This window comes from Pelodiscus sinensis, chromosome 30, assembly GCF_049634645.1.
Source record: "Pelodiscus sinensis isolate JC-2024 chromosome 30, ASM4963464v1, whole genome shotgun sequence".
NCBI lineage: Eukaryota > Metazoa > Chordata > Testudines > Trionychidae > Pelodiscus > Pelodiscus sinensis.
In genome coordinates, this window is record NC_134740.1 from 13,968,305 (window position 1) to 13,993,769 (window position 25,465).

A 25,465-nucleotide genomic window follows, 5' to 3' on the forward strand; every position below is an offset into this window, starting at 1 on the left:
ATGTGTCTAGGTCAGTCTGGACCCTCTCCCTACTTTCCGGTTTCTTCTCTCTGCTCTCCTTTGCCCCTCACCGATCATAATTTGCTGCAAGATGAGTCCTTAGCACTAATTTTCTGCCAGTCCTTGGTCCTTCCCACTCACTGCTGCCAAAGTTGTCCACTTCTTCAACTCATAGCACCCAAATGTGGCCGTTCCATCTGCTTCCTCTCCAGACTGGAGCAGACCAATCTGCCTCCCAGCTCGCATCAAATGGATATGAGAAGACGTTAATGCCCTAATGGCGATTGTTGAAATATTTTCTGAGGCCTAAGTTTGCCTCAGGTTTCCCTACATGCTTTGTGACAATCCATTGGGGAAAAAGAGATGGGGTTGCTCTCAAGGCTTAGAACTAATAAAAGAAAGTTCTTCTTCACACAGCGCACAGTCAGCCTGTGGAACTCCTTTGCACAGGAGGCTGTGAAGGCTAGGACTATAACAGAGTTTAAAGAAAAGCTAAATAATGTCATGGAGGTTAGGTCCATTAGCCAGGGGATAGAAGTGGTGTCTTTGGTCCACCCGCTCTGGGGCACCTGGTGCTGGCCACTGTCAGCAGACAGGCTACTGGGCTAGATGGACCTTTGCTCTGACCCAGTATGGCCGTTCTTATGTTCTTAAGGCTGCCTAACAGACATAGGTGTGTGCGTGTCCTGTCCTGTGTGGAATGGATGGTTGTCAAGAAGCTAACGGAAACTGACCCAGATCAAGTTGGCCCGAGGCTCAGTGACTCCTGGGTTACTCATCTCACCTCCCAGGGGCAGACAATGCTTTCCAGTTGGGTGTCATCTGCAAACTTTGCAACAATTAGCACATGAGATGCGTGACTATGGGCTTTCTCCTTCTAGCTTTCCCTCCCCCTGCACTCTCTCAATGGACCTATGATATTAACTTTAGAACAACATGTCAGAACAACTCAGGAATTTCCATTAACCGAAAGGAAGAATATCTATACGTGTTCCTTAATGGCAGACTGCTGCATTGGGCTGCAGTAGGAGAGTTGCCAGCAGATCTACAGAAGTGATTATTCTCCTTTATTTGGTGCTGGTGAGGACACATCTGGAGCATTGTGTCCAGTTCTGGGCCCCCCACTATAGAAAGGATGTGGATTCATTGGAGAGGGTCCAGCAGAGGGCAACAAAAATTATGAGGGGGCTGGAGCACATGACCTACGAGGAGAGGCTGAGTGATTTGGGTTTGTTCAGTCTGCAGAAGAAAAAAGTGAGGGGGGATTTGAGAGCAGCCTGTAACTCCCTGAAGGGGGGTTCCAAAGAGGCTGGAGAGAGGCTGTTCTCAGTGGGGGCAGGTGGCAGAACAAGGAGCAATGGGCTCAAGTTCTGGAGGGGGAGGTCCAGGTTGGATATTAGGAAAAACTCTTTGCCTAGGCGGGTGGGGAAGCACTGGGATGGGTTCCCTAGGGAGGTGGTGGAATCTCCCTAGAGGTGTTTCAGTCTCGGCTTGACCAAGCCCTGGCTGGGTTGATTGAATTGGGGTTGGTCCTGTTTTGGGCAAGGGGCTAGACTCAATGACTCCTGAGGTCTCTTCCAGTCCTGATCTTCTATGGTTCTGTGATTGTATGGATGTATTTTCTTGAGTGAGCGACTCTTCCCTTGACTGATCCTAGAAGAGGCTCAGGGAGACCCACCAACCATGTGAGGAGGTCATGAGGTCTATACTAGATTGCGTCTGTCAGGCTGCGCATCAGTGAGTCCCTTTTGGGGGCAGCTGCAGCACCAAGAAGGTGGCCACCAAGGCTGGGGCTCTGCCATCTTACTTGCCAGCACACTGGTAGGGAGCCCCCCTCCGCCCCAAGCCCAAAGCCTGCAGGCCATGGGGGAGGAGGCACTGGAGTGGGGGCAGCCCCTGCGCCGGCCCTCCACAGAGAACCTTCCCCAGACATCCTGCAAGGCAGCTGGAGGTGTGAGCCATCTCTGGATCCTGGCCCCTTGACCCACAGCCTGTTGGCTGCCGGAGGAGCCGCTGGAGGACGAGGCAGCCCCTAGAGCCTCAGGACCACCAGACAACCATCAGGCCATGGAGGGGCCATTGAAGGTCAGCCCCAAAGCCACCCTCTCCCCAACAGTCTGCAGGACATTTTGGAGGCCGGCAGCAACACCTGAAGCCTGAACTCTGGCCTCACCTTGACCTCCACAACCTGCAGGCCACGGGGGGGGGGGCCACTGGAGTCTGGGGATGAGCTCCAGAAGCAACGTCCCCTCACCCCTGCCAGATTACCTGCTTAGCACCACCCCCCTGAACGGCTGCAGATGGAGGCTGGGGCCAGCCTGCAGAGCCCCAACCTAACTGGATACTCCCTTCTAGGAGGAGCCTGCACTCTGGGTAGAGCAGTCCCAGCCCCTCAGGATGAGCCGCTGGCCAGGGACCATGGCACTGGACCACTGGGAGGAACCATCACCAAAGCAGCACCACCCATGCCATCAAGAGTGGCCCTGGTAAGCCCCCCTCGCTCCCAGCCCCCTGCCCTAACTCCTGCACCTCATACATCCTTGAACCCCGCATACCTTCCAACCCTCTGACCTAAGCCACCCACTCCCTGCCTCCCCTTCCCCCCAAAACCTTCATTTTCCAAAAAATACCATCACTGCAATGCAGCATGTACATTTTTCATTTATTTAAAATATGACTTCTGTTAACAACCCGAGCGTGTGACATCCCTTCTTTTTGCTGGACATCTGCTCTGGGAGTCACAGAACCTAGGCTACATGAACTGGCCAGGATAGAACTGTACCCAGCCTGCGCTGTCCCCTGCAGAATCTCTGCACTATAACATCCCTCCAACCAACCCCTTCCCTTTCCGTGTGACGGAGAACAATCCCATTCCAGGCGCTTCCTGTTTGCCTGGCACAACCGAACCCTGACACTGGTTTAATTAACGGGAAGAGGACGCTTCATACCAAATGTGGTGGCTCTAATTCTACCATTCAGACGTTCTGGAAAAGACAGTGGACCCACACATGGACAGACAGACAGAGACGGATGCATATTTCTAAACTGTATAGATAGATGATTCTCCGAATCAGGACTTCCTGACACCAATTGTAGGTTTTGCGTGTTGCTTACAATCCCTGCGTTTATTTAAAAGGTGAAAAATCGAAGAAGAGCTTTTCTCAGGGCTTCCTTTACCTCCTTGTTTCTGAGGCTGTAGATCAGCGGGTTGATCAGGGGGGTCAGGACCGCATAAAAAACAGAGCACACTTTGTGTAAATCCCTCAGCACATCAGAGTCCGAGAGGAGATAGACAATGACCAGGGACCCATAGAAAAGGGTCACCACGATGAGATGGGAGGAACAGGTGGAAAAGGCCTTTTGCCTCCCGCTGGTGGATGGAATCCGCAGGATGGTGGCGATGATACACACGTAGGACGCCAGAGTCAAGAGAAATGGAGGGAATGTGAACACGGACGAATGTACAAAAGCCACAACCTCCAGCCAGTGAGTGTCACTGCAGGATACTTCAATGATTGGACTGAAATCACAAAAGAAATGGTCAATTTCATTTGGCCCACAGAATGTTAATTGTGACACAGGTATTAAGAAGGACACAGACACAAAGCCACCGAGCCACGACCCAACCACTAGCTGGAGGCACAACCGGCCGTTCATTATCGCCGTGTAGTGCAGAGGTTTGCAAATGGCGAGGTACCGGTCATAGGACATCACGGAGAGGAGACAGCATTCTACGCCTGCCAAGCAACAAAAGAAATATAATTGCGTGATGCACCCAGTAACAGAAATAGTCCTGTCCCCCATCAGGAGACTGGCCAGCAGCCGGGGCAGGATGGTGGAGCTGTAGCAGGTCTCCAAGCAGGAGAGGTTCCCCAGGAAGAAATACATGGGGGTGTGGAGGTGCTGGTCAGCCACGGCAAGCATGATGAGGAGGAGGTTCCCAGCCAGGGTCGCCATGTAGATCATGAAGAAGAAGAAGAAGAGAAAGGGCTGTAGTTGAGGGAGGTCCCCAAATCCCAGGAGGATGAACTCCGTGAAGGTTGTTTGATTCCCCAGGCCTTTCTTTGCCGTCGGTTTCATCTGTGGGAAAGAAAAACAAATTCTGCCCTGTAGAGTCCATCTTCCATTGCAAAACAGTCAGCATTTCTGGTACAACTTCTCTCTGTGGGTTGCCTCAGGACCCACTCGGTCAGCAGAGGTTTATAAAAGCTGGATTTCCACTTGGTGCACCCGCGGCAGCTGGAAATTGAAAGAGAACTTAGGTTAAAGGAACTGGCGGACCATGAGAAGGACCACTAGGACCAGACCAGGAACACTAGGACCATGAGATGGACTACCAGGACCGTGAGAAGGACCATGACGAGGACCGTCAGGACCAAGACAAGGACCGACATGACCGTGAGAAGGACCATGGGATGGAGTGGCAAGAAAGTGAGAAGGAACAAGAGGGCTGGGAGAGACCGTGGCAGCATGAGCAGGACATGGGGGAGCTGAGAGGCAGAGAGACCCCACCGAGGGCAGGTGCCATTGGACTCATGTGCCAGGCTGAAATCGACATTTATCACCCCGTGGGGCACTATGAGTTCCTGGTCTTGCCCTTTGGTCTCAGGGTGAAGGAGGGGACGGGGGCACCTGCCACGTTCTAGCGCCAGATGTACCAGCACTGAGGCGGATGGAGAGTTTGGCCCTGGCGTACATTGAAGATAATCCTGTCTTTAGCCAGACCTGGCAGGACCAAGTGCCCCAGGACTGCCATGTGCTGGGCCAGCTGCAGGGAGCCAGGCTGGCTATAAAGGCTGAGAAGTGCAAGGTGGGGATGGCGGAGATGCCTTACATGGGCCATAAGGTGGGAAGCGGCAGCTTAAAGCCCGAGCTGGCCAAGGCAGATGGGACCAGAGACTGGGCAGTTCTCCAGACTAAGAAGCAGGTCCAGTCCTGCATTGGGATGGTGCTCCATCGCCGCCCCCATCACAGAGCTGTGTGAGAAAGGGGAGCCTGACAAGGTGGGCTGGACTGAGCCAGCACCAGAGCTCTGGTCAGGGCTTCCTTCAGTGCACAGAGAGCCCCCGGCCCGGCTAGAAAATAAGACAGAGACTATCATATTGCCTCTCTCTACATCCGTGCTATGCCCACATCTTGAATACTGTGTTCAGATGTGACAGCTCCATTTCCAAAAAGATCTCTTGACATAGGAAAAGGTTTAGAAAAGAGTCACAAAAATGATTAAGGGAGCAAGATGGTGTCTGTGTGAGGAGAGGTTAAAAAGACTTGGACTTCTCAGCTTGGAAATGACATGGTAGAAGTCTATAAAACCATGTGGAGAAAGTGAAGAAGGAAGTGCTTTTTACTCTTTCCCCCAATGCAAGAACTAGGGCTCACCAAATGAAATTAACAGTCACTAACCCGTCGAGAAGATAATTAACCCATTTTAGAATTATGACCTCATACAGAGTGCAGTAGGTGAGGGTTGTGAAATGCTGAAAGATATTTTCAGGGGTGTATTTGTCTAATAGCCACAGAGAGAAACTTTGCATGGGAAAAACGGGGCAGGCTCGGCCGAAGTTCCAAACCATGCTCAGAACTGACTTGGTGAAATTCGCTCTAATAAGATCCCCGGATGGTGACTCCATGTGTCATTCTGTAGCTTGCAAACTCCAAAGGAATCCCGCGCAAGGTGGGGACCGGAACAAAGAGCAGAGGAAGAGGACAGAAGAACAGCTCAGACACATAGGGACCACATCTGAAATGCTGAGGCACACAATGCAGGATGCAACAGGAGACACAAAACCCAATGAGCCAAGGAATGACATTTGCTAGGGGCATGAAAAATGGGAACATCCAGAAGGGTGACAAATCAACACAACCGCCTACACAATAAAACAATTCTCTCACACAAATTCCAATAGCACCCCCCCAGATCAACCTATATCAGTCAGTGTAAGACAACCCTCACCCCTATCGTACCTCTCATGCCTCACCTCAGTCAGCCCTCAGAAACCCTCTAGCCGCTGCCAGTCCCCAACGAGAACACACATCCCTTGTGCACCACACACAGGAATCCGCACACATGTCCCAGCGCAGCTCAATCCACACAGAAACCAACACAGACAGACAACGGAGCCAGCACCCACAAACCCCAGCCAGCACCCTGAGCACCAGAACATCCACCAATAGTGAAAGCTCATTCTCGTGAGCATGGCCCCGGTTTCACAATCACTAGGATTCGCAGCCTATTGCTGGCTACTTTGTAAGTTGTTGACTCTTCTGGGTCTTTGTAACACAGCTGAGTTCCGAAATGACCTGGCCGACAGGACAGTGAAAGAGCAGGGACGATGCGGAAACAGAAGGACCTTGCACATTCGGAAAGGTTAGGTGTAACTTTCAAAAACCATCCATGAATTCCTGGGATGTGGCTCTCATACCCTGTCCCTGCCCACCTTCCTCCCTCCCACTCCCCCATCCAGATCCTCCACCGTCTGTTCTTCTCCCTTTCCTCCACTTCCCAAAGATTAGCAAATTTACACACTTACTAACGACTTACAGTACCTTAGGTAATACGAGAAATCAAATGGAGATTTCCACATCTTGAGGAGTTAATTAGGAAACAATTCTGCTCCAACTTACTGTGGAATAAATCAGGAATAGCTGGGCTGCAGCCAATATTGATGCTCGGCTTGAAAACGGGGTACGTGAGAGGAGAGGGACACCGAAAGAGATAGAGGTGTCGTCGTCTTCTTTGTCTTCGTCTTGTGTTTAATGTCCCAATATAAATTCCTGCCCAATACACAGATTACCTCCCTCCCAGCTCTGTTCCCCGGGTGCCGGGTGGCAGTCACGTCTATATGCTTCAGTGGCCACATGGGATTGGTTCCCAAAGAGAACCTACAATCAATGTTGCCAGGCAACCTCATCCACCATGGTAACACATGGGAAAGTGACCTTCCAGACAACCCAAGGTGGAGTCTTACATCGGGGAGAGGGATGGTTTGGGAGCAGATGGGTGTGGGACAGCAGAGACCGAGCAGGCTGCTCTTGGCATGGAGCTGCTGGCAGGCCCCATGTGTTGGTAGTCCTCCGGGCTCTGCTTTGCTGGGACTCAGTGGTAGCATGGAGGCCTGGCGCTGCCGTGTGAGGTGGACATGAGGGAAGCCAGCCAGGGAAGCCAGCCAGGGGCCCCGTGGTGAGAAGTGACTCTCCATTACCTTCATGTCCCATTGCGTAGCACACGTATTCCCCCTGTATCTCCTCCAGCTTTGATGGCATGAGACCTTCATCAGCCCTTTCCTATTCCCCCTTTCCGCTGTTATCGGCTCTACCTCACTCTTCTGCATGCTGGGGAGAAGGCAGATAATTCCTCACCCTCTTCTGCATCTGGACTGCCAGCTGTTTTGACACTGCCATAACTGTTTTAATGTTTTGGTATAAATGAACCAAATGGCCATGGGCCACTATGTTTCAAAACTCGTGGCAGTTGGGGGAGGTGTCTGATGATTGGAAAAAGGCAAATGTAAAAAAGGGAAGAATGATCCAGGGAACTAGACTGGTCAGCCTCACCTCAGTCCCCAGAAAAATCATGGAGGGGATCCTCAAGGAATCCATTTTGAAGGACTTGGAAGAGGGGAAAGTGATAAGGAATAGTCAAGGCCAACCTGATTAACTTCTATGACGTGATACTGGCTCTGTGGCTACAGGGAGGTCAGTGGATGTGATATACCTTGACTTTAGCAACGCTTTTGATACGGTATCCCACAATACAGCCAGTCCCCGAGTTGTGAACGGTTGAGTTACGACTGTTTGCATTTATGACCAAAGTGGTCGTAAATGTGGTCCCTGAGTTACGAACGCGATCCGCGCTTACAAACAGCGCAGTCGCCATGTAACTCAATGTGGTCCGAGTTGCGAACATTTTGAGTTATGGCCAAGTGTTTGGTCTGTAACTCATTTGTAACTCGGGGAGAGGCTGTTTTCTTACCAGCAAGTTAAGGGAGGATGGACTGGATAAAAGGACATTACGATGGATAGAAAGCTGGCTAGACCCAATAGGTAGTGATCAATGGCTCGATGTCTGGCTGGCGGTCAGTTTCTAGCGGTGTGCCCTAAGGATCTCTTCTAGGACTGGTTTTGTTCAACATCTTTATTAATGTCCTGGATGAGGGGCTAGGTTGCACCCTTTTCAAGTCTGTGGATGACACTAAGCTAGGGGGAGAGGTAGATACGCTTGAAGGCAGGGAGAGGGTCCAGAGTGACCTAGACAGAGTAGAGGGTCGGGCCAAAAAAAATCTGATGAGGTTCAACAAGGGCAAGTGCAGAGTCCTGCCCTTGGAACGGAAGACTCCCAAGCTTTGTTACAGGCTGGGGACCTGAGTAGCAGTTCTGCAGAAAAGGACCCGGGGGTTACAGTGGATGAGTAGCTGGAGACGAGTGAACAGTGTGCCCTGGTAGCCAAGAAGGCTAATGGCGTATCGAACTGCATTAGTAGGAGGACTGCCAGATCTAGAGAAGTGATCATTCTCCTTTATTTGGCACTGAGAAAGCCACATCTGGAAAGCTGCATCCAGTTCCTGTCTCCCCCTCCCTCCCCGAAAGGATGTGGATAAATTGAAGAGGGTCCAGCGGAGGCGACCAAAATAATTCGGGAGCTGGAGCACATGACCTACGAGGAGAGGCTGAGGGATTTGGCCTTGTTCAGTCTGCAGAAGAGAAGAGAAGAGTGAGGGGGGATTTGAGAGCTTCCTGCAGGGGGTTCCAGAGAGGCTGGAGAGAGGCTGTTCTCAGTGGTGGAAGGTGGCAGAACAAGGAGCAATGGGCTCAAGTTGCAGTGGGGGAGGTCTAGGTAGGATATTAGGAAAAACTCTTTCCCTAGGTGGGCGGGGAAGCGCTGGGCTGGGTTCCCTAGGGAGGGGGTGGAATCTCCATCCCCAGAGGTGTTTAACTTCCAGCTTGACCAAGCCCTGGCTGGGTTGATTGAGTTGGGTTGGTCCTGCTTTGGTCAGGGGTCTGGACTCGATGCTTCCTGAGGGCTCTGCCTGCCCTGGGATTCTTTGAAACTTGTGTGTGGTGGGGGGAAGTGTGCAGCCCCCCTTGCCCCTTAAAATGGTGCCCATGGCTCCACTCCAGTTGACCCCACAGCAGGTGATCTGCCCCATGGACGCCAATGCAGCCAGTTTGATTGGCACCAGCAGGGGAATCCAGCCCACATGTTTCCATGATCCTCTAGGAATCCGTTGGCCTTGGAGGCACCTCTGTTGGGTTCTGCTGAGGTTCCCAAAGCTGCCGAAAGGTCCTCGCCATGCCTGAGGGGCCTGTACTTCCCTCCCAGCCCTTCCAGAGCTCCACCATCGCCTGAGTCCTGCTCCGGCCCTGCTCCTCCCTCTCTCTCCCAGAGCTGAGACCCCAATGAATCAGAACAGGCGCAGCCTACTAGGTATTGAGCACCTGTGCCGACAGATGAGTTTGTTCGCAGTGTGCTTGCTTCCAACGGGTCCCCTCCAGGGACACCGACGGCAAATAAAGAGACACACACATACCGGCACCGGCATCCTTCATGTACCTGGTGCTGAACTTTGCTGTCCAGACCCACTCTGCTCTCCAGCTACTCCATGTTTGAAGGCAAATTTTCCTTCCGTGGCGAGGTGTGTTTTACCAACTGTCCCGCCTGCTAGCTCTGAAACTTCAGTATGGATTAGGCATGTGGGGAAACTATGTACGGCTGCATTTACCCAGGCGTAACTTTCAATAGGCAGGATTCATAGAATCATAGAGCTGGAAGAGACCTCAGGAGCTCATCAAGTCCAGCCACCTGCCCAAGGCAGGACCAACATCAACTTGATTCTTGAAAGGACACTCTGGAACCAGATGCCTGCAATCAACAGCAATCGTATGAGACTTGGAAGCCAGGTGGTGTGCTTGTCCCAGGTATGCGAGAGACAAGGTGGCGAAGTGATATCTTTTATGGGGAGATAGAGGCGCTTGTGAGTTTGCACAGAGCTTGTCTGCAGGCTGGGGAAAGGGACTCCAAGCCAGAATGAAATGCAAAGGGAAGAGATTGTTCAGCGTAACTACCTAGCACGTGTTTTCAGGGACCCGTTAGCCTGCTCCCACCCCTCCCTTCCTAGAGGGAGAAGGAAGTGGATGTAGAGATGGTGGTTGGATGGTGTTTGCAGACCCCCATAAAAAGTCCCAAATTCAACATCTCTATTCAGATTGGCTATGTCCACACAGCTGTGCTATTTCTGGAGGTGTCCCAAAATAGCTATCCCGTGTCTTATCAGCACACCCGTTATTTCGCAAGATAAGGGGCATGCTATTCCAGCGTCCCTGTCAACCTCGCTCCACAAGGAAGAAGGGACGTTTTGGAATAGGGGGTGATTTCGAGTTAAATGAACAAATAAGCTATTTCGAAATAAGATCAAAATAAGTTATGTGATTTGCATAGCTATGATTCTGGGCGGCATTAACAGGAGTGTTGTGAGCAAGACACAAGGAGTCATTCTTCCGCTCTGTTCTCTACTGATTCGGTCTCAGCTGGAGTACTGTGTCCAGTTCTGGGCACCACATTTCAAGAGAGATGTGGAGAAATTGGAGAGGGTACAGAGAAGAGGAACAAAAATGATGACAGGTCTAGAGAACAGCAGCTCTGAGGGAAGACTGAAAGAACTGGGTTGATTGAGTTTGGAAAAGAGAAGACTGAGAGGGGACATGATAGCCGTTTTCAAGTATCTAAAAGGGTGTCACAGGGAGGAGGGGGGGAAATTGTTCTCCTTGGCCTCTGAGGACAGGACAAGAAGCAATGGGCTTAAACTGCAGCAAGGGAGGTTCAGGTTGGACATTAGGAAAAACTTCCTGTCAGGGTGGTGAAACACTGGAATACATTGCCCAGGGAGGTTGTGGAATTTTCATCATTGGAGATATTGAAGGGCAGGCTGGACAGACACCTGTCGGGGATGCTCTAGACGTTGCTTGGTCCTGCCGTGAGGGCAGGGACTGAACTTGATGACCTCTGAAGTCCCTTCCAGTTCTAGTATTCTGTGATTCTATCTGTCTGTCTGTCTATCTATCCCCATACATCTATCTATCTGCCTGTCTCTCTGTCATCTGAGGCTTTGTCTACACTATGGCTGTGTCTACACTGGGCCACTTATTCTGGAAAATCAGCCGCTTTTCCGGAATAAGCTGCGAGCTGTCTACACTGGCCCTTGAATTTCTGGAAAAGCGACGACGCTCTACTGTACAAAATCAGCCGCTATTCTGGAAAAACTATTCTGCTCCCGCTCGGACATAAGTCCTTATTCCGGAACACTGTTCCGGAAAAGGGCCAGTGTAGACAGCCCAGTAGTCTTTTCCGGAAAAAAGCCCCGATCGCGAAAATGGCCAATGTAGACGCTCCTTTTCTGGAAAAACTGAAAACGGAATAGTATTCCGTTTTAAGCATTTCCGGAAATTCATGCCAGTGTAGACACAGCCGATGACTTTTTCCGCAAGAGGCAATGCAAAGGAAGCGTGGATTAGCATTTTCTTGTGCTTCTTTTGCATCCTAATTTGCCTGAGAGCATAAGGATCTTGCGGGAAAAGGGGTTTTTGCACAAAACAGCCATGGCCATACTGCCTGTTTTAGCGCAAAAACCCCTGAGCACAAAAACAGAACGAAAAAGATTATGCGAATGAAGCACGAAAAAATGCCAATCCACGCTTCCTTTGCATTGCCTCCTGCGGAAAAAGTCATAGCGTAGACATAGCCTGAGAGAAAACAAGGACAGAACAGGTGCACGCAGGAGGCATTCAATTTCGTTAGCAAATGAATCACATTGCCCGTGACAGTGTGTAAGACCAGACAGAGCCTAAGAAACTTTGTGCATGAATCCAAAGTATTGTGACTGATGCGGCCTGCTTGATACTGCGAATGTGTTCAGTGACGAGGGAGTTAACGACCCAGAATGAGGCTATTTCAGCTCATTACGAATTGCTTGTCACCACCGGTCGTTTCTGTAATAAGGACTGGGCTGCGGGAATCGTTAGCATATTGATTAGTGCATGGGACGGTGCATCTATCTACTCTCCCATATGCAAGAACTCTTCTAATGAATCCTCTCCTGTAAATATTCCACAGAGGAAAAGTTTGGCTACAGCTGGACTGAAGGAAATGCCTCCCTTGGCTGCATTTTGACACCTCATTGAAATGTAAGTTTCCCTGACGGGGGTCTGGGATTTGCAAAGGTTTCTATTCTCACTCCTCTCCTCCTTGCCAGCCAAAGCCCCGTAGGCATAGACACTTGGCCTAGTAATGTGCTGGCCTGGTAGCCACAGAGCGGGTAACATTCCGCAAACGAGGGACCTCAGAAAATATTGGAAAAAAAATATCCTAACTTTTTAGAAACTTTTCTTTACTCTCTACTGGATGGAAACTGAGATGTCCCTTTCCTTTCCCCTTCCTTTGATGTTCTCTCCCACCCAAAAAAGCTGCAACATGAGCCAATTGCTCCTTGTTCTGCCATCTGCCGCCACTGAGAACAGCCTCTCTCCATCCTCTTTGGAACCCCCTTCCGCTTACTGAAGGCCGGCAGCCAATTCAACTGGCATCCTCTGGGCACCTACCTGCCGGCACCGAGTCCAGTGGCAGTTGTGGGCATTGCACTGGAGTCCGGAACTGGAATTTAGGCAGCCAAGCCCAGATATAGAGACCTAAATATGGCCTGTAGGTGCCCGATTCCTTCGGTGGGCTAAGCCATGGGCGCCTGACTTTCAATGCACCGTTGGGTCGTCTTGGCAAGAGTTGGAGAGGCATTGAAGTACCTAAAGAAGCAAAGAGATGCTTAAAGGCATTTTGAAAAGCACCAAGGTGCCTAATTCCCTTTGAGATCTCACTGTGCTAGGTGCTGTACAAACACAGAGCAAAAAGATGGCTTCTGGCGTGAAGAATCTCCAATACGAGTCCCTCTTGTCTAATCAGAGCCCAGTGGTCTTTGGTGCAGGGACAATACATAAGAATGGCCACACTGGGTCAGACCAAAGGCTCATCTAGCCCAGTGTCCTATCTGCCCCACAGTGGCCAATGCCAGGTGCCCCAGAGGGAGGGAACAGAACAGGGAACCATCCAGTGACCCCCTCCCCTGTCGCCCATTCCCAGCCTCTGACAAACAGAGACCAGAGACACCATCTCTGCCCATCCTGGCTAACAGGATGGACCTAACCGCCATGTATTCATCTAGTCCTGGCCTTCACAACATCCTCTGGCAAGGAGTTCCACAGGTTGACTGTGCGCTTCATGAAAAAAAACTTCCTTTTGTTTGTTTTAAACCTGCCAACTAATCATTTCATTTGGTGACCCATTGTTCTTCTGTTATGGGAACAAGTCAATAACATTTCCTTCTTCACCTTCTCCACACCTGCCATGATTTTATAGACCTGCTGTAACTCCCTTTAGTCTCCTCTTCTCTAAGTCCCAGTCTTTTTAATCTCTGCTTATCGGGCACCCGTTCTGAACCCCTCATCATTTTTGTTGCCCTTTTCGGAACCTTTTCCAATGCCAAGAGATCTTTTTGGAGATGAGGTGACCACATCTGTACGCAGTATCCAACATGTGGGCGTCCTATGTTTTTAGGTAGAGGCAATACAATATTCTCTGTCTTATTCTCTATCCCTTTTTTAATGATTCCTAAAATTCTGTTTACTTTTTTGACTGCCGCTGCACACGGAACGGATGTGTAAAGTCCAGCACAATGGGGCCGCCCTCTTGGGTTGGGGCCCAGCTGTTCTCCACGGGCTGGAATTAGACTAATCGTGATTGAATTCACCACAGGTGGGGCAGGAAGGCGTTGCCTGGAAGGGATGGATGAAGGAAACCAAACCCACGTCAGTCACTTCTTTCTGCTGGGATTCACCACGTCTGCCGGGCATCAGCGACTCCTCTTCTCGGTCTTCCTCCTGGCCTATTTGCTAACGCTGATGGAAAACATCGTCATTCTCCTCGTCATCCGGGCCAAACCCCGCCTGCACAAGCCCATGTACTTCTTCCTGGGCAACCTGTCCTTCCTGGAGATCTGGTACGTGACGGTCATTGCGCCCAAGATGCTGGCCGATTTCATGACCCCGGATAAGCGCATTGCCTTCCAAGGGTGCATGGCGCAGCTGTATTTCTTTGTGACCTTTGTGTGCACGGAGTACATCCTCTTGGCTGCCATGGCCTATGACCGTTGCGTGGCCATTTGCAGCCCCTTGCGGTACCCGTCCATCATGAGCGGTAGGTTCTGCGCCCAGCTGGCGGCTGGCTGCTGGGTTTGTGGCTTAGTCACAGCCACCATCAAGCTGAGCTTCATTGCCCGGCTCCGGTTCTGCCACACGGACGCCATCAACCACTACTTCTGTGACATCTCCCCCCTCTTGAACATCTCCTGCTCCGACTCCTCCCTTGCCGAGCTAGTAGACTTCATCCTGGCCCTGTTGGTCATCATGGTGCCGCTGTGCATCGTGGTCACCTCGTACGTTTGCATCCTCTTCGCCGTGCTCCGGATGCCCTCGGCTCAGGGCAGGCACAAGGCCTTCTCCACCTGCAGCTCCCACCTGGCCGTGGTGGTTTTGTTCTACTCCACCACCCTCTTCACCTACACCCGCCCCAAAGCCATGTACGCTTACAGCTCCAACAAGCTGGTGTCGGTGCTGTACACCACGGTGGTGCCCCTCCTGAACCCCCTCATCTACTGCCTCAGGAACAAGGAGGTCAAGGATGCACTGAGGAAGGCAATTCTCAGCTCCTAGATAAGGACCGCCAGGGAAGAGGCCAAGCTACTGATTAGTCTGACGGGTGGCACGTTGCATGCACAAGCGGCCATGGGTTCCAACGCTGGGGAAGATGGGCTGGAGGTTCAGACGTGAGGTCTCAGTGGGCAGGTAGCTCCTTTTGGCACCTTGTAAATCATACTCCATGTTCCTGCCGGAACTTTGGGGCAGTTCTGAGGCAAGACTGTGTGTCCCGTGAGATGTGTTGAAAATATATCGATTCCGGTACTGGTGTGTTTTGACAGAAAATTGGCTTTTTGACAAAAAAAATTCGAAATGCCAAATTTTGGTGGAAAATTTTGATTTTCCGGAACCCTCCATCCCCAAATGGTTGAAAAAACAATGTATTGAAAATACGTTGGCGGTGTCTCATGGGATTTTAGTTCAGTTTCCTTACATCCCCATTCTCCTCAGCTACATGGAGAAAAAGGTTTCCCTAATGTAGATGTGCTATCTCGATTTAGAGTGCCAGGAGTCACTGGGGAGGAATAACTTAGAATGGCCATGGGGAGGGGCTATTTCAAAATAGCACAAATGGAGCATCTTCACTCACCTTATTTCGAAATAACTATTTTGGAATAGGCATTATTCCTCGTAGAATGAGGTTTACAGATTTTGGAATAAGCTGTCCATTATTTCAAAATCTGTGTAGACGCTCGCATTGTTATTTCGGAATAACGACCATTATTCTGAAATAACACTGCGGTGTAGACATACCCCTCATTAAGTTCTGGTCTACACTGGCGAGTTATTTCAGAATAACGCCCCTTATTTTGAAATAACGAGCTGTGTGTCCAACGGCTGGTTATGTTGAAATAATGGCTCTTGCTTTCTGTGAGAAATAATACGTATTTCAAAATAATTATTTTAAAATGGCAAGAGTGTGGACGCTGCTGCTTTTTCGAAATAACTACTCCCCAAAGTCATGCAGAGTAATTACTCCCCATTGCTTGCTGGGGCTCTAACAGCAAGGTATCACATCTACCTTAAAGGGGACTGCCTTGGACTAATTTTGAGGCTTCTCCATAGTGAGGACATGCTATTTTGGAATAGTTATTTTGGGAGGGTATGTCTACACTACAGCTTTATTTCAAAATATCTAATTTTGAAATAGTTATTTCGAAATATCTTATTTCAAAATAACACATCTACACTGATTGGACGCAGAATTATATTTAAGGCCAGCCGGGACTGGTTCTGTCAGGGCATCAGGTCAGAAGTTATCTTGTGGCCAGGGCGGCCAGCAGGGCACCCTTGGAACGTTTGGAGGCCCCCTCTTCCGAAATAAGCATCTATGCAGCACTTATTTCGAAATAGGAATTTCAGAATTGGCGCTATTCCTCGTGGAATGAGGTTTACCAATTTTGAACTAAGCCCTCCACTGTTTCAAATTAATTGCGAAATAGCAGTTGGCTTGTGTAGACGCTAGGAAAGTTATTTTGAAATAACGGCTGTTATAAAATAATTTTGCTGTGTAGACATATCCGGAGTAATTATTTTGAAATAAATTCCTAGTGTAGATAGGCCCCAGGTTATTCTCCCCAACTATACCATATCTCCCATGATGCACCATAAATGGGAACTCCCATGGTGCAATTGCCTCCCATGACTATTTAAGAAACCTGTGGTAGGTGTAATCCAAGAAGGGAGCCTGGGCTATAGATGCATTGAGGCAACTAAATTACATGTGACACTCGGGTTGTTTGGCCCAAAAGACAAACTTTGTCATGGGAAACAGATGAAATTAATTTTTGTCGTTGGAAAAAAAATCTAATTTTCTGATGAGTTCTACTCAATATCTAAAACCCCCTGAAAAATCAAACCCAGGGTGTCCGAGGTCAGCCTTTCACACGCTAGGGAACCTGCCATTCATGAACATGTTGACTTTACTGCCTCTCTTCTCCAAAGTCACATCCGTCAAATGGCAAAGACCCTACCATTAGCTATGGTTCCAAAGAGAGGATGCGCTGGAAGATGCGGGATGAGTGGACATGCTTGCTACAATGGCATGTCTCATTGCTGAGATGCCTTTGAAAAGAAAGAACATGTCTGACCTTTGGGGTCCACACCAAGAGGCCGCCCAGATAATGAGGGAGGCTGGTAAGAAGAGTGAGCAGAAATATACTGAGCAAGCGTAACACTTATCCAGGAGCAGAAAGATGGTCTTGTATTTAATTTGCTGGAACTGTCCCCAAGACCACGGGGGTCAATTCTCAGTTCAAGGTGACCTTGGAGAGTTCTTTGAAACAGGGACATTTCAAAGCCACCTAAGACAGCAGAACAAGGAGCAATGGTCTCAAGTTGCAGTGGGGAGGTCTAGGTTGGATATTAGGAAAAACTATTTCCCTAGGAGGGTGGTGAAGCGCTGGGATGGATTACCTAGGGAGCTGGTGGAATCTCCATCCCTAGAGGTGTTGAAGTCTCGGCTTGACAAAGCCCTGGTTGGGTTGATTTAGTTGGGATTGGTCCTGCCTTGGGCAGGGGACTGGACTTGATGACCCCCTGAGGTCTCTTCCAGCTCTATGATTCTATGAAGACAATGAGGAGAACGGGAGAAGGCTGTTTTATGAGGAGCTTGTGCTCCTAAATCAGAAGAACTTATGCTCCTAAATCACTTGAGCGTTTAAAAAAAATCCTACTCCAATTTTTATTGGTTTTCAATTGTGTTTGAATACTAAATTCACCTTTTTGCATGTCAAATCGCCACCAAATTCCTTTGTAAATCTTAGATCAATGTTTCCATGCTTCTGTCTATCAAACAGGACTAATGACAATTCCTTTCCTGCCCTGTGCATCTCCTCTGAGCCATGAAGAGCCAATCATTGTGGATCTACACAGTGCCCGGAACAGGGCTCTAGTCTCATATCGAACCTATCGGCGTTACTGTACTGTAGTAATAAAAGAACCTTTCTTTGTCAACTTCATAAAAATGCACCTGTGATGACGTCTAGCAGCAATTACAGTGATCACAGTGCACCAAACCAAATCAGCACTACACATTTCTCAGCAAAGGCTTGCAAAATGTTTGTCGGACCCTTCTGTAGCGGCTGGCCTGCAAAAGAGGTAACAACCTACTACTCTGCTACCTGGTAGATTTACTCCTTTCGTTGAAGTGTTCGAGGGCTGTGCTCTCAGATGGATAATCCAGAATTCAAAGTTCACTGGTGATGATGTGGCTCCATTGTAGCTAATCTCATGCACCAGACTTAGACTAGAGAAAAATGGGTGGCCAAGAATTTCCCATTTAAATGGTTTGCCAATGGGAAATTGGAGTTTCATCCAAATGATATTTTCTCCAACAATTCAGATAGTTACTAAAAAAGGTTTAATGCCCCCCAAAATGAAGCGTTTTTATTTTTCCAGCCAAACACCCAAATATTTCTATTCACAGTGGCACCATCGTGCCTCTTAAGAGTGGTCATTTGTGAGCCTCCATGAGCAGGGGTCTGGAGCCAGAAGGCATCTGTACACCACCTCTGTACAAGGAGAAAAACTGATGCCTCCAGAGATGTGTAGACCAGCCAGAGAATGTAGTCCCAGGTGAAACAGGGATGCATAAAGTGTTGAGCCTACAATGATGTTTCTGAGGCCACACTTCCCAGTTTTGAATATCTTGCTTTTTGGATACTCCAAAAAAATCATTGTTTGCCCAACTTTTCCATGGAGGTGGGAACGACACCCATCACAGGTCCTGCCCCGTAGAAAGCCTCCAGACCCGGTCTCCATACCAACAGGTTGTGTCCTGTCCTTGTTGCAATCAAAGCTGCAATCAAACCAGTCCACGAAGGTGAAGAACCTTTAACCCACCAGAACTATTCAAGCCAACTTCTTTACTTGGGAGAAGACAAACTTAAGAGCTAAGCCTCGGCATGGTCAAGAAACCTGTTGGACTGTCTAGTGGGTGTGAGGGGGGACGGTTTATGGCCCTCCTGGGTCACTTCAGGTGAGATTTTTAAAGGTATTTTGGTGTCTGAAGATGCTGCCAGGCACCTAGACACATTGTAGAAGCACTTACCTATTGAACTGGGCACCACATTTCAAGAAAGATGTAGAGAAATTGGAGAAGGTCCAGAGAAGAGCAACAAAAATGATGAAAGGTCTCGAGAACATGAGCTAAGAAGGAAGGTTGAAAGAATTGGGCTTGTTTAGTTTGGAAAAGAGAAGACTGAGAGGTGACATGATGGTGTACCTAAAAGGGTGTAACAAGGAGAAGGGAGAAAAATTGTTCTCGGCTTCTGAGTACAGGACAAGAAGCAATGGGCTTAAACTGCAGCAAGGGAGGTGTAGGTTGGACATTAGGAAAAAATTCCTATTTGTCCAGGTGGTGAAACACTGGAATAAATTGCCTAGGGGGGTTGTGGAATCTCCATCTCTGGAGATATTTAAGAGCAGGTTGGACAGACGCCTGTCAGGGATGCTCTAGATGGTGCTTGGTCCTGTTGTGAGGGCAGGGGACTGGACTTCATGACCTCTCGAGGTCCCTTCCAGTGTTCTATGATTTCCTGGTCACATCAAAATGATTTTAACATGCATTAGGCAGCTATGTGCATTCGTAGGTCTCTTAATCCCTGGTTGTGTGACACAAGAACCCTGATAGAGGGGGGACCCAAACTTTGGAGTCCAAAGTCCAAAGCTAGAGATCTAACCACAGACTCCTGCTTAGTTCCACGTGGGTAGCTGCTTACCAATCATTCCAAAATGTAGCAGGCAGAGAGCAAATTCCCCAGTGGCATCTGTTTCTGCTACAGCACTAAGCATTCTTGGTTTCTTAGTTCTCAAAATGACCACGTACGTATCACATATGATCTATGTGTGGAAAGCCTCGTTAATTGTCTGCTTCAAGAACAAGTCCGATGGGAACAGGAAAGGCTTTTTAAAAAGCACCCTAAGGGCGAGTTAGCAAAACACACCGGGTTGCTCATGCTGAATCCAAGGAAGGTGCTGCTGTATTTCACGGTGTCTTACAGCACAATAAACAACGCTGAGCTGCAGTCAGAAATCTAACCGCAAATGGCTGCAGGGGGGAAAAACTTATTTTTTTCCTCTTCAGTAAGAAATTGGTGAGACCAAGGAAGTGTGTTTGGTCGCTGTTTTGCTGCTTTATGACTTCTGGATGTTTCAATACTCAGCGTTTGGGGGGGGGGGTATTTTTTCTCACATTTCTGCAGAGCCAATTAAAAGAAAATGAAATCAGACCGGTGCATTAGCTGTAAATCCCCGCAGAGGTGGATACATCTGAAAAGTAAGTCATTCTAGTGTCATCTGACCACGTCATGCAGTCCTGATGGATTGGTAGTGACAAGACGTATTTGTCCTTCTTGCGGGGGGAGGCAAGTAAGTTAGGAAAGGCAGGGACTTCGTTTGAAATGACGGCTTGTGGGGAAAGAGAGACACGGGTTCGGCAGTAGAGTCAGAGAATCAGATGAGGGGATGCATGAGAGGCGCTTCTGATGTCCCTGATGCTCATTTTACACCAGACCTGGATGCTGACCATCCCGGGGAAACACTGGAACAACACTGGAGTTAGGCGCAAGTGGTCCTGTGGCACCTTCGAGACTCTATAGTATCAGGAGTTGCCGTGGGCACAACCCACTTCCTCAGCTGGGGGTAGAGAGAGTAGAATGAGTCCTGCTGACCTCAGTGGAGTTCCTCCCGATTTGCATTGAGGTGGGTGAGAGGAGAGAACCATTGATCTCAATACATACCCTATCCTGGATAGTCTCTGTTCCACTGCCCTTCACATCGGTTCCCCATTCACACTGGGCTCAGCAAGGGGGACAATTTGGAGCCTTTTTCTCCTCTTTCAAAGGAGGGGTCAGGAAGGGATCTTTGGACCTGTAGCAGGTAAAGGATGTTATAGGTAGGAGAAGATTTGGATTGGTTTGGGCTAAACGCTTGTGAGGCCTCAGATTTCTGCCAGCATGGACAGCAAAATGATCATGGGGTCGGTTATTGTAAAAGTGTAGGAGATGTCGGTTAGCTAATAGATTTCAGCCTAACTTGCTACCAAATGTTCACATCTATCTATCTATCTATCTATCTATCTATCTATCTATCTATCTATCTATCTATCTATCTATCTATCTATCTATCTATCTATCTATCTATCTATCTATCTATCTATCCCCACACACCCCTCTATCTATCTATCTATCTATCTATCTATCTATCTATCTATCTATCTATCTATCTATCTATCTATCTATCTATCTATCTATCCCCATACACCCGTTCCTGAGGTGTTTTCCCTCTATTTCCTTTTCAAATCCCTTTCTCTTTACTTCCTTTTACTTCTCTTTTTTCTAGCCATTTTTATGTAATATATTTATTTATATGTACATTTTTAATAGACAAGTATCAGAGGGGTCGTCATGTTAGTCTGAATCTGCTTAAACAACACGGAGTCCTGTGGCACCTTCTAGACTAATAGATGTATTGGGGCATAAGCTTTCATGGGCAATGACCCACGTCGTCAGATGCATGTCGTGGAAGTTCCAGAGGCAGGTATAAATATACAGGCACAGGAGAAGGGAGTACCAGTCAAGAGGAAGGCCAGAGATAATGAGGTCAATTCAGTCAGGGAGGATGTGGCCCACTTCTAGCAGCTGATGTGGAGGTGTGAACACCAGTTTGTCTAGACTATAGGGTTTTGTCTACCAAAGTGGACTTTTGTCGACAAAACTCTACCTGCATCTACACTGCCACTGAGTTCTGTCAACATAACGTCAACAGAACTCAGCTGTTCTGTCAACGGCGGTAAACCTCATTCTATGAGGAATAACGCCTTTTGTCGACAGAGTTCTGTCGACAGAAGGAGTTATTGCATCTACACTGTCCTTTGCATCTACACTGTCATGTCAACAAAGCGGCTTGCTTTGTCGACAGAACTGGATGTAGTCTAGACGCTCTTTGTTGACAGAAGCTTTGTCGACAGTATCCGTCGACAAAACTTCTGTTGACAAAAGCCTGTAGTCTAGATGTACTCCAAGAGAGGAGAAACTGCTTTTGCAATTGACTAGCCATTCCCAGTCTTTGTTTAATCCTAAACTGATAATGTCACATTTGTAAATGAATTGTAGCTCTGCAGTTTCGCTTTGAAGCCTGTTTTCGAAGGGGTTTTTTGTTGCAGGATGGCTACTTTTAAATCTGTTACTGTGTGTCCAGGGAGATTGAACATGTGCCTGTATATTTATATTTGCCTCTGGAATTTCCACGACATGCATCTGACGAAGTGGGTCTTTTCCCACGAAAGCTTATGCTCCAATAAATCTGTTAGACTATAAGATGCCATGGGATTTCTCGTTGTTTATTTTTAATAGAGTTTTGGTGGCTTGGTGAAGCCGTCTCCTTCATTCCCATCCCCTTTTCTACTTCCAGGTCCAGCCGGTTCCCAGCACGATGAATTAGGCGCGTGGGTGTTTGCTTGTGATGCAGAAGCATGACACTCAGGGGGAGCCGGAGTGGTTTTTCTGCCGAGAATTGCAGCGGGTCCTTCTACAGTTGTGTCTGCCGACAGCGAGTGAGTAGGGTAGGGTGACCAGTGCTCATTGCAGAAACCACATTCTTCCCCCATCGTCTCTGCTTTCCTCCGTACCCCAAGGGAGCCATGGAAAACTGCAGCGCGGTGACTGTGTTCACCTTGGAGGGCTTCGGAGGTGAAGTGCAAGTCTTCCTCTCTCTCCTCTTCTTCATTCTCTACAGCGTCACCCTAGCAGGCAATGTCGGCATGATCACCATCATCAGCCTTGACTCCCGGCTCCACACCCCCATGTACTTCTTCCTGAAAAACCTCTCCTTCCTGGACCTTTGCTACTCCTCCGTCATCACCCCCAAAGCCCTGCTGAGCTTCTCAACAGGGCGCCGGGCCATCTCCTACAATGGCTGCGCCACCCAAATGTTCTTCTTTTCTCTCTTCGGTACCACCGAGGCCTTCTTCCTGGCCGCCATGGCCTACGACCGTTTCGTCGCCATCTGCGACCCCTTGCGCTACCCAATGAAGATGTCCAAGTGGGTGTGTCAGGTCTTGGTGGTAGGCTCCTACCTCTCTGGCTGCCTCAACGGCAGCATCCAGACAGGCTTCACGTTCCGCTTGTCCTTCTGCGGCTCGGGGAAGATCGACCACTTCTTCTGCGATGTCCCCGCTGTGATGAACGCTGCCTGCTCCGACACCGCCGCCAACGAAATGGCGATGCTGGTCGTGTGCGGGCTCATCATCGTGAGCACGGGCTTGGTCGTCCTGATCTCCTATGGCTACATCCTCACCACGGTCTTACGGATGCCCTCTGCCGAGTGCCGGCGCCGCGCCTTCTCCACCTGCGCCTCCCACCTGGTGGCTGTGAGCTTGTTCTTCGGGACGGTCTTCTTCATGTACGCTCAACCCGGGGCCGTCGCCTTCCCAGGTCAAAGCAAAGTGGTTTCCGTGTTCTACACCGTCGTCATCCCCATGCTGAACCCTTTGATCTACAGCTTGAGGAACAAGGAGGTGAAAGAGGCTCTGAGGAGACAACTGAAAAAGAAAGGGTTTTCCCGCTGAGCAAGGCTGCTGAGCAATCGGTCAGCGATCGGGATGGATGGGAATGGGTATCAAGGACAGGGGAATTCCCACAGGCATCTGCCATTGAACAACGGTCTCAGCTGGGGAATATTATGAGGAAAGGCAGGGACTTTCAGTGGAACCGAAGGGAATTAGGCACCCAACTGAACTTCCCACACCCTTTGACTCCTTTGAGAATCCCACACACCATGCAAGGGTGAGGAATCGGAGGCTCGCCTCTAAATCCCTTGGGAGAAGATCTCTCTCCAACGTGGGAGGAATGGTTTTGTGGTGAAGATATTGGCCTGGGATTTGGGACATCTGGGGTCGATTTCTCGCTCTGTCTGGTGCCTTGGCTGAGCGGTTGATGGGTTTTGGTGCTCAATGCTCATGGACTTGAATACGATTGTGGTGTTCAAACCACTTAGGCAGCTTTGAAAATCGCCCCCTTTTTTCGTCAGTTTCCCAAGTGTAAAATATAGTTAGTCACACTTTTTCTGGCCCTATCTATTTACATAGTTCCTTTTATGGGAGAACAAGCTTTTCACAGCCACGTGTCTTTGCAGCATCTGGGACTAGGGAGGAAGGCAGAATCTGTTGCCATTGCTAATATGGGAACTTTGAACTCTGGAGATGCAGGGACAGGGAAGGCTGACAGATAATCCAGAGGGAAGGAAATCCACCTCATGATTTCACTTTGCATGGTTGTTTTCCCGTTCCCGCTGAACTTTGTTGGACTCGTCTTACTCCTTCCAATTGATGCTTCACTGTATCCTAAGCCAGCCAAGACTAATTCACACTCAACAGCCAGTCTGGGCTGTCACAGAATCCCTCAGTGAGCGTCACCCCCCAAAATTCCATGTAGGCATCAGTGCAGCACCAGGGAAACTGAGGCATGCACACACAGCATCACCACAGGATGGCAGAAATCCCATGCAACTCAACAGAGCAAGGAGAGTGAACGCAATCCCCCATTTTTAAGAGCAGGTTGGCTAGACATCTATCCGGGATAATGTAGAAGATGCTTGGTCCTACCATGCGGGTGGGGGACTGGCCTCAATGAGCTCTGAACGTCCCCTCCAGTTCTAGTTTTCTATGAGTCTGTGATTCATCTCAGAAATAAACGATGGGACTTCGGGTACTTAGCCACCTAGGGACATATTTGTATTTAGGCGGTGAAAGAGGCCGATGGGAAGTATTTGGAAAGCTCCGAAAAAGAACTGACTCAGGTCAAATGGGATGAAATAGATTATGATATTTAAGGGGAAAGACACACTCTTCATGATGTCCCTCATCATAAAAGGCCAAATTCCACACCATGGCCAGTCCACTTGTGTGCTGAAGTTCGAGGGTTGGGATTGTTTGACTCTTTGTCTGTTCCTTGGGTGGGGAAGGATGTTGCGGGAATTCATTGCAATAGTGTTGACCATGGGCTTGCTGTTCTTTGTTTGGACGTGCTTTTCCTTGTGCAGGGGAGATGTGTGCGGGGCTTGTGAACAGATGAGAGAGAAGATGCCAGCAACAGATGGATCTCACTGGGAAAAAGAGTGAAAAAATGAAGGTGCCAGTTTCACCTTGTCCTGGTTAAAAAGATGGAGACATTTCAGCTCAGGAAAGAGGAGCCTAAGGGGGGATATGATAGAGGTCTATAAAATCGTGGCAGGTGTGGTGAAAGTGAATAAGGAAAAGTTATTTACTCATTCCCATCACATAAGAATGAGGGGTCAGCAAAGGAAATGAATAGGGAGCAGGTTTAAAACAAACCAATGGACGTTTTTCATCATGCAGCACAAAGTCAACCTGTGGAACTCCTTGCCGGGGGATGTTGTGAAGACCAGGACTTTAGCATAGTTCAAAAAAGAACTAGATAAATTCATGGTGGTTAGGCCCATCAATGGCTATTAGCCCGAAGCCGAACACGAGAATCAACTCCTCTAAAAGGGAGGAGCGTGCTGGGAGACTTTGGGGTTGTTCTGGAAAAACAACAGAGAATCAACATGAGAATGCCTTCAGGGCCAGCCCCCACTCGTGTTGTGCCTAGCTGGCCGCTGGACTGACTCGAGCAATGATAAGGATTGGTCACTATAAAAGCAGCTGGAGAATCTTTTGGGAGCTGTGTGTGTGTGTCTGTGTCTGTTTGTCTGACTTCTTGTGTGTCTG

General features: G+C 49.0%; 3 protein-coding genes across 3 annotated transcripts; 2 read left to right on the forward strand and 1 right to left on the reverse strand.

The window, feature by feature from the left end:
* Positions 1-2,755: 2,755 nt before the first annotated feature.
* Positions 2,756-4,143, reverse strand: LOC106732628 (olfactory receptor 6N1-like). The gene has a single exon (XM_014578081.3). The coding sequence runs from the start codon at positions 4,078-4,080 to the stop codon at positions 3,130-3,132; it is 951 nt and encodes a 316-aa protein (XP_014433567.2). The 5' UTR covers positions 4,081-4,143; the 3' UTR covers positions 2,756-3,129.
* Positions 4,144-13,824: 9,681 nt separating this feature from the next.
* Positions 13,825-14,751, forward strand: LOC102445369 (olfactory receptor 6Y1-like). Its single transcript, XM_006112294.2, has one exon. It carries the CDS (start codon positions 13,825-13,827, stop codon positions 14,749-14,751), a length of 927 nt encoding a protein of 308 aa, XP_006112356.2.
* A 7,415-nt stretch (positions 14,752-22,166) lies between these two features.
* On the forward strand, positions 22,167-23,305 carry LOC102453658 (olfactory receptor 9S13-like). The gene has a single exon (XM_006122745.2). It carries the CDS (start codon positions 22,379-22,381, stop codon positions 23,303-23,305), a length of 927 nt encoding a protein of 308 aa, XP_006122807.2. The 5' UTR covers positions 22,167-22,378.
* Positions 23,306-25,465: the final 2,160 nt, after the last annotated feature.